Source organism: Petaurus breviceps, unplaced genomic scaffold (genome assembly GCF_028583685.1).
Source record: "Petaurus breviceps papuanus isolate PSGF00001 unplaced genomic scaffold, PetGlider_PUasm1.0 164, whole genome shotgun sequence".
Taxonomy (NCBI): Eukaryota; Metazoa; Chordata; class Mammalia; order Diprotodontia; family Petauridae; genus Petaurus; species Petaurus breviceps.
This window is the reverse complement of record NW_027185735.1, coordinates 2922462-2937606: the sequence shown is the minus strand read 5'-3', so window position 1 is coordinate 2937606 and position 15145 is coordinate 2922462. Positions and strand designations below refer to the sequence as shown.

General features: G+C 38.9%; 1 protein-coding gene across 1 annotated transcript; it reads right to left on the bottom strand.

The window, feature by feature from the left end:
- Positions 1-11534: 11534 nt before the first annotated feature.
- LOC138156922 (small ribosomal subunit protein uS12-like) lies at positions 11535-11891 on the bottom strand. The gene has a single exon (XM_069082405.1). It carries the CDS (start codon positions 11889-11891, stop codon positions 11535-11537), a length of 357 nt encoding a protein of 118 aa, XP_068938506.1.
- Between the last annotated feature and the right edge of the window lie 3254 nt (positions 11892-15145).

The following is a 15145-nucleotide window of genomic DNA, read 5'->3' as shown; positions in this document are numbered from 1 at the left end:
TTTTTTTTTTTTTTGAGTTAGGACCTGCTGAGCACTGCCAGCAGCCGGAGATGCTGGGAGCAGGACTTTCTGCTAAGGACTGCCAGGGGCCGGAGCTGCTGGGAGCGCTCTTCCAGGACACTGGGTGGTTGCTGTGAGTGGGGAGAGGAGGACCTTTGCCTGAGGTAGCCTGTTCTGTTTTAAAGGCTTGAGAATGTGGGTGCTTTTTACTTTATCTACCTGTGTCAATATCATAACTACTCTGATGGCTTTCACTTTCTGGTTTTGGGACTCAGTCTTTTGGTATCTTAATAAATTTTCTAGTTTATTTCCCCAAATGGCAAACCTGACATATTTTGTGATGGATAATTATATCAGCATATTTGTAATCTCTATAGGCATTGTGAATATGGCATTGCTGATACAGTTGTTGACTCTCTTTTCATGATTTTCTTGCATCATTCTCATTTTTCTTCTACTTCTCTTACTTGATTTTCAAAAGCCAACTTGAGCTCCTCCATGGCCAGTAACCAATCATATTTTTCTTGGAAGCTTTTGATGTAGGAGTTCTGACTTCATTGTCTCCCTCCTGTTCCATGCTTTCATCCTTTTTGTCACCAGAAAAAGGATTCTATGGTCTGTTTGTGCTTCCTCTGCTTGATCATATTGCCAGACAATTACTTGACTTTTAAGGTTTTTTCCATGGTAGAACTATGCTTCCAGAGAGGAGAACTTGGTCCCAAATCACTGGGGTTTTCACAAATGTTGTCAGAGGTCTGAGGAGGGTGCCCCCTCTACAGACACCACACTGGTAAACTGGTATTTCTCATACCAGGACCACCACCCAAGAAAGTGACCCAAATCCAAGCAGGTCAAAGCAAGAGCAATTACCCTCTGAATGGTCACTTGTTCCCCCTATCATCTGTAGGCCTGGAGCTCCTGAGACAGTCACATGGCAGACACTGCAACAGCCCTGCCTCTGCCACCTCTCACCCCAGGGGCAGGGGCCAGACAGGGCCCTTCCTTTACAACAGAGTTCTGACTGACATTTTACTTTCTTTTAGGTGTTTATGGGTTGAAAAGTCTATAAACTGCCACAGCTACTAGTGATTCTGTCTCCTGAAGTCTGCTTCAGCCACTGTTGCCTCCCTGGGGCCAAAACCATGGGACTGAGCTTGGCTCCCAGCACACTGTGATGATCCCTTTCTGTCAGCCTTCCAGGTTGTGTTCAGTGAGAAATTTATTTCTCTCTTCCACTTTGTTTGTTCTATACCTCCAAAATTTGCTTAGAGTCATATTTTATAGGTATTGGAGGTGGTTGTGGGGGGAGGTCAAGGAATTTCCTGCTTCTACTCCACCATCTTGGCTCCCCCCCCCAATTAATTCCATTTTTAAAAGAATTATGATGTGGATCTTACCTTCATATTTAGAATAGATCCCTTCAATTCCATATTATCAACTAGTAATCACCGTGTACTTACAGTTCTCCTAGCATTGTATCAAAGATGTGGAATTTTACAAAATATTACATTTTCAGGAGAAATACAGTCTTTGAGCTTAACCCATTACAATTATGTGAATAAGAGAACATGACATAACATTCTAGCGTGAGATTCCTCAAAACCCTACCTCAAAGAATAAGATGTAAGATTTCCCTTCTTTATTTTTCCCAGTACCTAAGTATCTTGGCAACTGTTGGACAGAAGAATCAGAAAAGAAGGGTCTTGCCTCTAAAGTCCTTGACAGTGTTCAACCTTAGAAGCCAATATGATTTAATCAGTGGGAATGACATTAAAGGAGAGGGACTGCCATCTGCTTTATGCTGAACTCTAAAAACAATGGGACTCTTCTATCTGACTAATAGCTGAAATCTTCCATTTGTATTATCTCCTCAATTAAAGTATGAGCTCCTTAAGAGCATGAACAGACTTACTTTTCCATTTCTATTCCCTTGATCCTAAAACAGTGGGTGTGTGGGATGTTCAGCAATGACTAGCATATTTGGCATGAGGGTTTGCTGTGCCTTTTTCAGGGTAACTCATCTCCCTTTGGTGTCCACTTGTCACCCAACTCTCATCTGTATCTCCAAGAATCTGTAGCATGTGCAGTAGCCACATGCCAGTAAACTATCTCAGTAGATGGGCTAAACCAGATAGAGAGTAACTGACAGGCCTCAAACCCATTGGTGCGACAGGGGAATGTCTACCTCAAGCATGTGAAAACTTTCCCTGTTGGAATGGATGCATGTGAGCAAGGTGATTGAAGCAGGACCTGTGGAGTGCTTTGAACCTGGTAAGACATTGAAGTTCCAAGGTCATTGACGGTCATCTTGACTTTTATCTTTCTATTGGACTTCAAAGACTCTGGAAGAGAAAATGAAGTTGACAACTTTATGGAACTAGACCTTACTTAAATCCAATGCATAAGCCAATCAAGATGTCAACTATTATCCACTGTTTTACTATTTCCCAACCTGGGGTCAAGTCTTCCAAACTTGTATAGGACTGATCAATCAAAACAGAACACCCTGATACCAACATAATGATGTCTTCTTCTAAAATGAAGAATAAACAACAAATTTGTGCATAATTATCACTTAGCAAATTCTTCATTTATTCATTCAAATTGACTATGGCATGTGGCATAAAAACTTGGGCACTTCTCCTGACAGCCATACTGGAAAGTGGCCAAAAAATAATACCTTGAATTCAAGAATAAGAACACTCATCCTTATGATTCATTAGAAAAAAAGAGAAGAAATAATAACTCTAGGCTCACCCTAAGAAGAAAAGGCATAGAATGTGCCAAACTGAATTGGTAGAATAGATTTCCTTCTCTGAGAGTTTCCTATATCAATGTAATCACAGAAAACATTTCCTTGTAAACTGATACAAATTCTACAGAATCATACCTTTGTCATTAAATGCTTATATGAAATAAGCACCATCATCAGTCAATCGGCAAACTGAGAAATATTCCTTAAACAACTTCTATGTGTGTGATAGTAATGGCAATTAAAGATTCCCCTGTATTGGCTTGGTTTTCAAACTGATTGTGTTAAAACCCAGAGTTTGTTAATCCCACCTGTGGGATGGGCTTGTTGATGTGAAAAGAAAGTCCTGAACTGGGAGGAGCTGGTGATGTAGATTTGGAGAGACACTAGAGAGAGGCGGAAGATCTTTTTGGAAGCAGCACCTCGTGGAGAGAGAGAGACTAAGAGAATTGCTGGTGGCCGCTTTGAATTGCCCTGGACTTTTGAGACCTGCCCCCCTGAGCTGCCAAGGACTGAGGAGACATGGCTGTTTTGCTGGTACTTTGTCTGTCTGTTTTGATGTTATTTTGCCAGATTTGTCCACTGGTGAAAGACTGTCCTTTTGTTGAAGAAGTCCTGGAACCTGGCTGTTCGCTAAGAAGGCCTGCGACTGTCCTGCAGACAGAGAGTGAATACTGTCCACTGGTGAGGGACAGTACTGTTGTTGCAGGGGTCTGGAGACTGTCCTGCAGACAGAGTGAATACTGTCCACTGGTGAGGGACAGTGCTGTTGTTGCAGGGGTCTGGAGACTGTCCTGCAGACAGAGTGAATACTGTCCACTGGTGAGGGACAGTGCTGTTGTTGCAGGGGTCTGGGAGCCTTTCTGTTGGTTCAGAAGCCCTGAAGAAGGATTTTCTTGTTGTATGTTTACAGAAATCCTGGGAGAGGGCTTTGCTAATGTGTTCAGGGGTTCTAGGACTGTTCTACAGACAGAGGATAAATTCATGAAGGGACTGGCAATGTATCTTGTGGCTTTGCTAAGCCTTGTCTCCCCAGGAACTAAGATTGCTGAGAACTTGCCTCATGTCAAGATGAAGAAAAGACCTCCATTTGGGTATTAAGTGCTGTGTTTAAACTTGATGTAACTCTGGGGTAGATTCAATTGTGATCCAGGGGTGGGGAACTTTTGACCTTATGTTTGGAAACTAATCTCCATTTGAGAAGAGGGGCTTTGTGGTGGACTTAATTAAGGTATAGCCTAGGGGTGGAGAAGTATTTAGAACAGAGACTTTGTAATTGATTGAATGATTGGAAGGTCCTGGGGTGGGGTAGTACTTGGAGATTATTTAATCACACTTAGTAAATGCTGTATTTTGAATGATGTCATGTTTTGATCTTCTCTGTTCTGGGTTTGTTACTGAATAAAATAGAGAGTACCTATGCTGGTATTTTGAACCTGGGAAGTTGCCTTTGCTTGGTATTATATTACAATGTGAACAGCATTTTCATTTATTCATTCACTCAATAAATATTTATTAAATACCTATCATGTGCAAGGCCCTTTGGAAGAATATGTGGGAAATGTACAATTAATTTTCATTTTCCTCTATTGAACTACTTCTAATTGAGTATTGCTGAAGAGAAGACACTAATATCTTCTATTCTTGCCAAATTTCATGATTTCATGATCAGGCATAGTCAGTACAACAAAAGACTAGATAATAACAGGAAATTTCCATATGATGAAGTTTCAAAATGGCTATCATTCTCACACACATATATACCGTGTTTCCCCGATAATAAGACCTATCCCGAAAATAAGCCCTCCCCTTACTGTGTAAGATTCCTCTAAAATAAGCCCTCCCCTGAAAATAAGCCCTATTGAGATTGCTACTGCAGTGAAGGTGATCCCCTGCGCTACACACTACATTACGGTGCCCTCTGTATGCACCGTCCCCCTCCCCCCGGGTGAAATGCACAGCGCGCTCCGAGCTGCATCCAATCAGAGCTGCAGCAGTGTGCGCGTCATCCTGTTCTTCCCCAGTGATTTGCTTATTGAATAAAGGTACATTTTTTTGTTCACATTTACCTATTTATTAAAATTGCTGTCAATGTTCATTAAAATAAGCCCTCCCCTGAAAATAAGCCCTCTGGTGTTTTTCTGTCCAAAAAATTTTAATAAGACAGTGTCTTATTATTGGGGAAACACGGACATACACAAAACAGGTCTCTAGCACTAAATTTTCTATTATGCCATGTGCCATAAAGAACTAGAGAATACAAATGATAATAGAAAAGAAAGTGGACATGCATAATTTGAAATATTAAATGGTCAAAAATCATTTTACTTTATCTTTGGAATTCATTATTTGACATTATCATTCATTAATTGTGCTTTTGAGGTTTTGTAATGGCAAGCAAACAAATACTTAGCAACTTGTTTCAGTTGAGCATTGCCCATGATCATATCAAGTCTTTATTAAGAAACAGAACTTGTGAAATCCACAGTGGGAAGGACTGGCCAAAGACAGGAACAGGAAGGATGTAAGAGGTGGGCAGAACAGCACAAGCTGGGAGAGAACAGAACTGAGATAGGGACCCTTGTGGTGGCCAGCCACTCTGTTTGTCTATTCTGTCTGTGCTGATTTGTTTTTGTGATACTTTGTACAGAAATCCTGGGACCTTACTGGAAGCCCTGAAAGAAGATTTTCTTGTTGTCTGTTTACAGAAGTCCTGGAGGAGGGTTCCAGAGATCCCGGAACTATACTGATAATTTGTATGGAGTTCTCAGACCTCGTTTGTGGGTCTTTGTTGAGTTCTCAGATCTTGTTTGTGGGTCTGTGTTGATTTCACAGGCAGATAGTGAATTGATGATGGTGCTGGTAATGTACATGAATGTTGTTTTGGCTCCATTAAGCTTTGTCTTTGCTGAAACAGAAACTGTGAAGGATTTGAGGTGGAGTAGACACTGTGAGCTTCAATATGGAATGGGAACTGGACAAGGAACTAGATGAGGAGCTGAAGAAGGATCTGAGAGCTACCTGGCTGAGCATCTAGGTGACAGTTGAGTAGATTCATGCAAGATCTGGACCCATGGAAGAGGAATGATGGAATTTGGGAGCCAGTCTCAAGCCAAGACGAAAAGACCTCTTCTTGGGTGCTTAATGCTGACTGAGAAGATCATGATTTACTGTGTGTGGCCTAGGGGTGTGAGAACTTTGTACTCTGTACCTTGTACCTCTTAAGGATAATTGAGTTAAGGATGATTGGAAGTTAATCTCCAATCAAGAAGAAAGAAGACTTTTTGACGAGAGACTAAGACAATGTGACCTAGGGGTGGAGAACTTTGACCTTTGTACTTTGTATCCCTTAAGCAGGCTTGCTAAAGGTGACCCCCCAAAATCTTGAAGAACATAACACCTTAAAAAATAGACTAAATCAGATGGCAAAACAGGTCCAAAAAGCTAAGAGAAAAAGAGTGCCTTAAAGAACAGAATTGGCCAGATGGAAAAGGAAGTCTAAAAGTTCACTGAAGAAAATAATTCCTTCAAAATTAGAATGGAGCAAATGGAAGCTAATGACTTTATGAGAAATCAAGATATCATAAATCAGATCCAAAGAAATGAAAAATAGAAGGTAATGTGAAATGTCTCATTGGAAAAACAACTGACCTGGAAAATAGATCTAGGAGAGATCATTTAAAAATTATTTGACTACCTCAAAGTCATGACAAAAAAAAAAGCCTAGACAACATCTTTCAAGCAATTATCAAGTTGGGGTGGTCAGGTGGCTCAGCTAGTAAGAGCACCAGCCCCAGTGTTGGGATGACCTGGGGGATCCAATCCAGGCTCAGATACTTAGCATCACACCCTGAAATAACTGGCCATGTAACCCTGAGCAAGTTACTTAACCCCAATTTCTTTAAAAAAAAGAAATTATCAAGTTAAACTGTCCTGATATTCTAGAACCAGGATAAAATAGAAATTGAAAGAATTCAGTGATCACCTCTTGGAAAAGATCCCAAAACAAAAACTCTTAGGAATATTATAGCCAAATTCCAGCTTTCCCAGGTCAAGAAGAAAATATTACAAGCAGTCAGGAAGAAATAATTAAAATATTGTGGAAACATAATCAGGATAACACAAGATCTAGCAGCTTCTACATTAAGATTGAAGGACTTAGATTGTGATATTTCCAGAGGGCAAAGGAGCTAGGATTAAAACCAAAAATCACCTACCCAGCAAAACTGAGCATAATATTTCAGGGGAAAATATGGATATTCAATGAAATGGAAAACTTTCAATCATTCTTGATGAAAACACCACAGCTGAACAGAAAATTTGTCTTTCAAATACAAGAAGCAAGAGAAGCACAAAAGGGTAAAAAGGAAAGAGAAATCATAATAATCTTATTAAAGTAGAACTGTTTGCATTCCTACATGGAAAGATGATATTTGTAACTCATGAGACTTTTCTCAGTATTATGATAGCTGAAGGGAATGTGTGTGTACATACACATATATGTATGCATGAGTATATATATATATATATATATATATGTGTATGTATATATGCTTATATGTGTGTATATGTATACATAATCAGAAGGCACAAGGTGAGTTGAATATGAAGGGATTATATCTAAAAAAGACAAGGGATGAGAGAGGAATATATTGGGAGAAAGGGAAAGGGAGAGATAGAATAGAGTAAATTATCTCACATAAAAGAGGTGAGAGAAGGCAGTTACAATGGAGGGGAAGAGCAGATTGGTGAAAGGGAATGAGTCAACTTTACTCTCATTGTATTTGGCTTAAGGAGAGAATAACATACACACTCAATTGGGCATCTTACTCTACAGGAAAGTAAGGGGGAACAGAATAAGGGGGGATGATAGAAGGGAAGATAGATTGGGGGAGAGGGAAGTCAGAAACAAACACTTTTGGAAAGGGACAGGGTCAATGGAGAAAAGAGAATAAATGGTGGGTGGGATAGGATGGAGGGAAATATAGTTAGTCTTTCACAATATGACTACTATGGAAATGTTTTGCATAACTACATATATACAAACTATATTGTATTGCTGGTCTTCTCAGTGGTGGTGGGTGAGGAGGGAAGAATGGAGTGAATATGGAATTCAAAGTTTTAAAATCAAATGCTAAAAAATTTTTGCATTCAACCAGGAAATAAAATATACAGGCAATGGAGTATAGAAACCCATCTTGTCATAAGAAAATATGGGGGAAGGGAATAAGGAGGGGGATGGGAATATAGAAATGAGGGCAGAGGGGAAGGGGTAATCAGTATGGTTGTCATCTTGGGGTAGGTGGGTGGGGGAGGAATAGGATGAAAATTTGGAACTCAAAAGCATGTACAAATGAATGTTGAAAACTAAAAATTAATTAATTAATTAGTTTAAAAAAGAAAGAGACTTGTGACAGACTAATAGCTGGCCAGATACGAGGTGATAAGAACATGTATCAGGGTTGTGGTGATATCAAAAGAGAGAAGATATTTGAGGTATCTTGGTAAGAGATAGTGATGAATCAAGGATAGTGTCTAGGTTGCAAGCCTAAAGGACTGGGAGGATGGAGGTACCCTCAAAAGTGATAGGGAAGTTAAGAAAAGGGAAAGTTTAAGGGGAAATATACCCAGTTCAGTTTCAGACATATTGGGTTTAAGATGTCTACTAGACATCCAGTTTGAGATGCCTGAAACTCAGTTGAAGATACCAAATTAATAATCAGCAGAGAAATTAGGGCTGATTTTTTTGGGTAAAATATCAAGTAGGTTTCATAAAATATGAAGTAGGTTAAGAGGATAGAGGTGTTGAGAACAGTGGGAAGATTGAAGAGGGATTAAAAAAAGAAACTCAGAAAATAGCTGTGTTTAAGGGGATAGAGAATCAATTTATGTGCAATGAGGACCCACATGAAATTACATAACAAACTGTGGTGGTCCCAAGTCAACAAATTTTTTTCTTTTTCTTCAGCTTAAAAAGACGTATACATATTCATCAGGTGTATACAGTAGCTTTGCAAAAAAAAGTGACTATTAGGGCACAAAATTTCACTTGTTTATGAGAAAAGCAGAGATACTCAACACTTTTTTATAGACCACAATGCAGCAAAAATTTTATTTAATAGAAAGCTGATCAAGAAATGATTAAAAACTAAGTAGAGACTAAATAGCTTAGTATTAAAGAAAAGGTAAAGCAAAGAACAAATCATAGAGACAATAGATAATTTCGTTAAAGGCAATGGTAACTGAAATAGTTATCTAGATCAGGAGGAGAACTACGGAGATAAAAAACTGCAGACTAATATCTCTGATCAACATTGACACAAAAATTTTAAATAAAATATTAAGAAAGATTCTGTAACAACTTATCAAAAAGATCATACACCATGACCAAACTGGATTTATACCAGAAATGTAGGGTTTGTTCAATATTAAGAGAACAACAATTAATCATATTTATTAAAAAACAACAATAACCATATGATTATGTATAGACAGAAAAAGCTTTTGACAATTTACAATACCCATTCCCATTTTAAAAATAACACTAAAAGACTTAGAAATTAATTAATTAATTTTTCCTTAACACAGTAAATAATATCTACCTAAAACCAAGAGGCAGCACAGTATGTAATAGATATAAGCTAGAGATCTCACCAATAAGATCTAGGGTGAAGTAAATCCATTCATTATCACAATTACTATTCAAGGCAGATTATGAAAGTCTAATAATAGTTATAAGGCAATAAAGATAAACCAGGAATAAACAAAGGCAGAGCCAAGATGGCAGAGTAAAAGCAGGAACTTGCTTGAGCTCCTATTCCAACCACCTTTAATACCTGTAAAATATGACTCTAAACAAATTTTGGAACTACATAACTCACAAAGTAACAGAGAGAATTCCATCATGCCCTTGAAGAAAGTAAGGGGGGGGGGGGGGGGGAGGACACAAGAGGGAACAGATTGGAGGAAGGGGTATTCAGTATGCTTGCTATATTGGATTGGGGGTAGGGGAGAGATGGGGAGAAAATTTGTAACTCAAAATCTTGTGGAAGTGAATGTTGAAAACTAAATAAATAAATAAAAATTTACAAAATAGGAGAGAGCAAGCAAGAGAGAGAGAGAGAGAGAGAGAGAGAGAGAGAGAGAGAGAGAGAGAGAGAGAGAATGTTGAAGGTGCTGTGAGAAAACAGATACATTAATGAACTATTGGATCATCTAGAGTACATTCTCTCACAAATATGCAAAATATCTATGTGAAGAGAAGGCATAAAGTTCAAGTGTAGTGGAAGTAGGCACAGAAACAAGGAACACAAACGAAAAGGCAACTCACCTTTCTAAATTGTAGGGACTTCATATTTCTTCTCTTCTTTTGTAGTGCTAATGCAGTTTACTTTTCATTGCCAGGGCTACTTCTCTGTTTTATTTATTCGTTTTTGAATCTTGGTGCCTGTAGCATCAACACAATATTCACAGCACCAACAGCAACTGTGAATATGCTGGCATAATGCTCAATCACAAAATATAACAGACTCTCCATATATAAGATGGAAACAAAACATTTATTCACATACCAGGAAGCCAAATTCATCATAGTAGCAAAGAACTTAATAAGCCATAACAACACATAGAGCCACACTTTCCTTTAGCCTTCCCACAAGCCAACGCTCAAAAGCCTAGCTGTCTGCATGGGTGCATCCTCTCCTCCCTCTATCTCTAACTGCTCTGACTCCCAGCTTCCTGTGGGCTCAGCTCCACACTTCAGCAAACTCCTCCCACCACAGGTTCCATGTGATTAGATTCTGTCTCTTACGGGGCAGGAAACATCTTCAAATCAGGGAAGGTCTTAAAATTCCCTTAGGTTTATTAAGGAAATCTTCAAATTCCCATTACCATTACATTCTGCCCCAAGATCTTTCATGTCCCTTACATAGCAAAAATACATTATACATTTTTACTACATAAGTTAATGGGATTTTAGGGGTGGGGTAGCTGATGTCAACAGAACTTTGCAACAATATGACAGGGATAACAGAAAAAAAAGTACATAAAACAATATCTTAGGGTCGGGGCTTGAGCACAAGCACCCTATCATTCCCCCCTCAAATGAATGGAGCTCAAAATCTTGGGTTAAGGGGTGAATGTCTCTTCTCTATAGCTACTTCCTGCTGAAATTGGATGTAGAGCTGTTCCTGCCTCTAGAATGAGGTCAGTTCTTCAGCTGACATCCAGAGTTCAGTCAACGCCAGGTCCAGGGTGGACAAAGGATGAAATCCAGCTTCAGTGATCAGGCATTTGCAAATGGAGGGTACTAAACCTTCAGAAAACAAATCTCTCAAACAAGTTTAACAGACAAAGAGTCAAAAAGAAATAAATATAGGGTCAGTCATGCTTCTGGAGCCCATGAACCCTGTCTCATAGCCTCATTTACAGTAAGATATATGAGTTAAGGGTACAATTTGGTAATCATCTTCTCCTGAAAAATCAATAGTAACAGTATTATCTTTCCCAAGTACTATAATTTCTACAGCCTTTGGCACCCCATCTGACTTCCTCTTTACCCATACTTTATCTCCCAATTTTATTCTGTCAGTAGAACTAAACCCTTCAGTTCCTCTGATAATTATTTCATAAGGAAGGTCAGTTTTCACAAGGGGTATTTTTTTTTTACAGGAAAATTTTTTATTATGACAAAGACATCATACAATTTTTATGATCTTGGTCTTTCCTTCTTGCCTTTGTACAGGGCCAGAAGAGAAACATTTGCAACTTTTACAACCTTGAATCAGACTCCAGGAATATCACCAACAGCATGACCTTTCCGACCAAATCCAGCAACCAAAACTTCATCGTTTTCCTCAATAAAGTTTAAGCAGCCATCATTTGAAACAAAGGCAGTGATTTTTTTGCCATTCTTAATCAGTTGAACTCTCACATACTTCCTGATTGCAGAATTGGACTGCTTGGCTTCCACACCAACTTTTTCCAAGACAATCCCTTTTGCATGAGATGCTCCTCCAAATGGGTTAGCCTTCAAGGCAGTGCCAAAATGAGCTTTCTTGTATTGTTTGTCATGCCACTTTTGGTCTCTCCAGTGGCTGCGGAGCTTTCTAGCAGTATGAAGACCACAGCACTTACCCATGCTGCCGCCTTCTGAATAATAATCACTTGAACTATTCTATCATTTTTACAAAACTGTATAGGTTTAAGGGTGGCTAGGTGGCACAGTGAATAGAGCACTTTCTCTGGAGTCAGGAGGACCTGAGTTCAAATCTGGCCTCAGACACTTAACACAAAACCTAACTGTGTGACCTTCGGTAAGTCACTTAACCCCAATTGCCCTCCAAAAAAATGGCAAAAAAAAAACTGTAGAGGTTCTTCACCCAAATTGTTGAATGTAACAATAATTCCTCCTTTATAATTGGAATCTATTACTCCAGTCAATACATGCATTCCTCAAACTGCTAATCCTAATTTAGGTAATATCCCTCCGAAATGATTTTTAGGGATTCTCATAGATATTCCAGTGAAGATATTTCTAATTTCTATCCAACCAAAAGTCCTCTAAACAAAGTAAATCATATCCAGCTGAACCAGATGTTCTTGGATATGGTGCTGGGACATCTTGCCTCACTGCCCAATACTGAATATTTGAGATCTAATATATTTGTTATTTTCTAATTTGCAGTTTTGGGGTCATCATTCTGACTAGAAACATACTTTCTCCCAATTGTCCATTATTCAATGTATGTAAAGCAATGAATAAATTTTCCTTCCACTGTTGATATGAATTATTAGAACTTAATTTCCTGAACTGTTCTTTCAATAATCCATTCTTTTGTTTAACACAGATGCTTGTGGATAATGTAGAATATGATATTTCATTTCATTATCTTTGAAATGTGACCAATTTCTCACTTTAAATCTGCATTGGGGTTCTATAATACAGACTTATGAAATCTACAATTTTATAGGTGTTTTTCTGGGTTGCAGTCTTATGAAGACAAGTCACTAGTATACCTGAATAGGTGTCAACACACATACATATAAATTTGTGTCCTTTATCTTGGGGTAGGGGGACCAATATAATCTATTTGCCAAATTTGGGCTGGACCTTTTCCCCTTGCTATCTCTTCAGTTACTATCTGGGGAACAGTTTGTTCCTTTTCCAGATGCAATCTATGACATTCCTCTGTTGCTTGTTTTAACAGCTTGATGTACTGCCATAAATTCAGTATATTGACTACTTCCACCTGTCCCAGTACTTTTTTAATCTGAGTCTCCCTGAAGGTGTGACAAACCTGGATACAATGGTTCAGGAAGATCTGTAGGGGCAGTTCTCACTTCTCTATTCCATCTAATATCAAAGCCCTTTCCTTGATACATTTTGTATTGTTCATTGGTTGGAATATCATCAATCCTTCCAAAACCTACCCCTTGCTCTCAACAGAGCAGTAAACAATTCTTTTCCCAACAATCTATTTTGACTTTGAATCCATTGACTATTTACTATTCTTTCTCAAGGAAATTTATCTTTCCCCCATTCTCCCAAGTCACTTCACTGAGAAATCTCACCCAGTACCTCTGAAAGAGGATTCCCTATTTCACCAATTAGTAGAGCCATCTTCACTATAACATTTCTTTAAGAAATTCTAAGGGGATATTGTGATATGAATTCACATCTCCAACCATGATAGCAGTTTCCATTACTTGTTCTTTAACTTTCTCATAAGTCTCTAAGCAAATAGCAGGGTCTGTTTCCACTAGGCCACGCAGAATCTATGGGATACATTTTGTTGCATCTATTGGCAGCTAAAGCTAACAGACTGATTGTATTATTACCTCCTTGAATATGGTAATCCCTAAAAGACTGGTGGACAAAAGGATTCTGACAAATACCTATAAATTTCAAGCAACCCATGCTATCTACACATATTTCTCTGACCTGTTCAGCACTGATTCTCACCTTCCAAGACACTAATAATTCTCCCATCCTTTGAGTGAATCTGCTTAAAATATATCAGTAACTGCCTGTTGAGTGAAATCCTCAGTTATCTCCCTGAACTTTCTTTGGCCTCCTTGATTCTCCTGCTTTCTTCCTAGTATGGGGCAACCTTTTGCCCTTGTAAAAATCTGGTTATGTAACATTGTATCAGTCTCCTCCTAGACATTCTACTGGCGTTATCATCACAGCAACTAAATTCGGCTTCTGCCAAAAACTGTATGTACCTCCCTCCTGTAACTTTTCTGCTTCTTTTTGAGAGCTAAATTAAAAGCGTTTTCTACTACCACATGAGAACCTCCAGCTTGCTCTTCTAAAGGAGAACCCGAATATTGTACCAAAGTCAACTTCTCCCTCAAAACAGCTAATTTTTTCTCTATTTTAATTTTCTCTTGTAACATTTTGTCTCTGCTCTTACATATAATACAATAACCTGTTAATAAAATCCAAATTCTCCTACACACCCCCTCTAGTTCTCTTCCTGGTGTTATTGGTATTCCTTGTAAACATGTTTCTAAATCTCTAGGTTCTCCTTTCTGTAACATCAGTTCCCAGTTTTCACAAAGCCCTGTGCTTTTAGCCCACTCACTAGTTAGGGAGCAATAAGGTAAATCCTCCCATCCTAGGATAGCCATTTCTTCTAAATCCCTTCTGCCTCCAGATAGAGATCTGATACCTTGAAATCCCATCCTCACTGCCAAATGAAGCACCAACTCAATATTCATAGCATCAACAGCAAACATGAATATGCTGGCACAGCACTCAATTGCAAAATATAACAAACTCTCCATACAGAAGACAGAAACAAATCATTTATTCAGACACCAGAAAACCGAATCCCTAAACCAGAAAGCCAAATCCATCATAGTAGCAAAGAACTTAATAAGCCATAACACCACAGAGAGCCATACCATCCTTTAGCCTTCCCATAAACCAAGAAGCCTAACTGTCTGCCTGGGTGCATCCTTTCCTGCCTCTGACTCTAATTGCTCTGTCTCCCAGATTCCTGTGGGCTCTGCTCCACCCTTCAGCAAACTCCTCCCACCACAGGCTCATTCAGTGTATTAGGGGGCAGGGAATATCTTCAAATTCCCATTACCATTGCAGTGCCATACATCACACTCTGAAGCTATTTCTGACCTCAAATGACTATTTTCACTATTCCTCTACCTGTCTGGAGTATGTCTTTCTGTTCCCTCAACTGTGTCTTGAAATGACTCTCCAACTTCTGAATGGGGTTCCTGCTTCTGGGTGAAGCTCTGCCTCTTGATGCCATAGCAAATGGGAGAGGGAAGAGAAGATAAAATTCCTTCCTCTCCCAAGCAGCTGCTGGCTTTTTTCTCTTCAACTGACTTGACCTGACTAGACTATGTCATGAAAGAGTCACTGTGGTT

Coding starts and splice junctions, on each gene's coding strand:
- LOC138156922 (XM_069082405.1), bottom strand. CDS start 11,891: ATGGGTAAGTGCTGTGGTCTTCATACTGCTAGAAAGCTCCGCAGCCAC.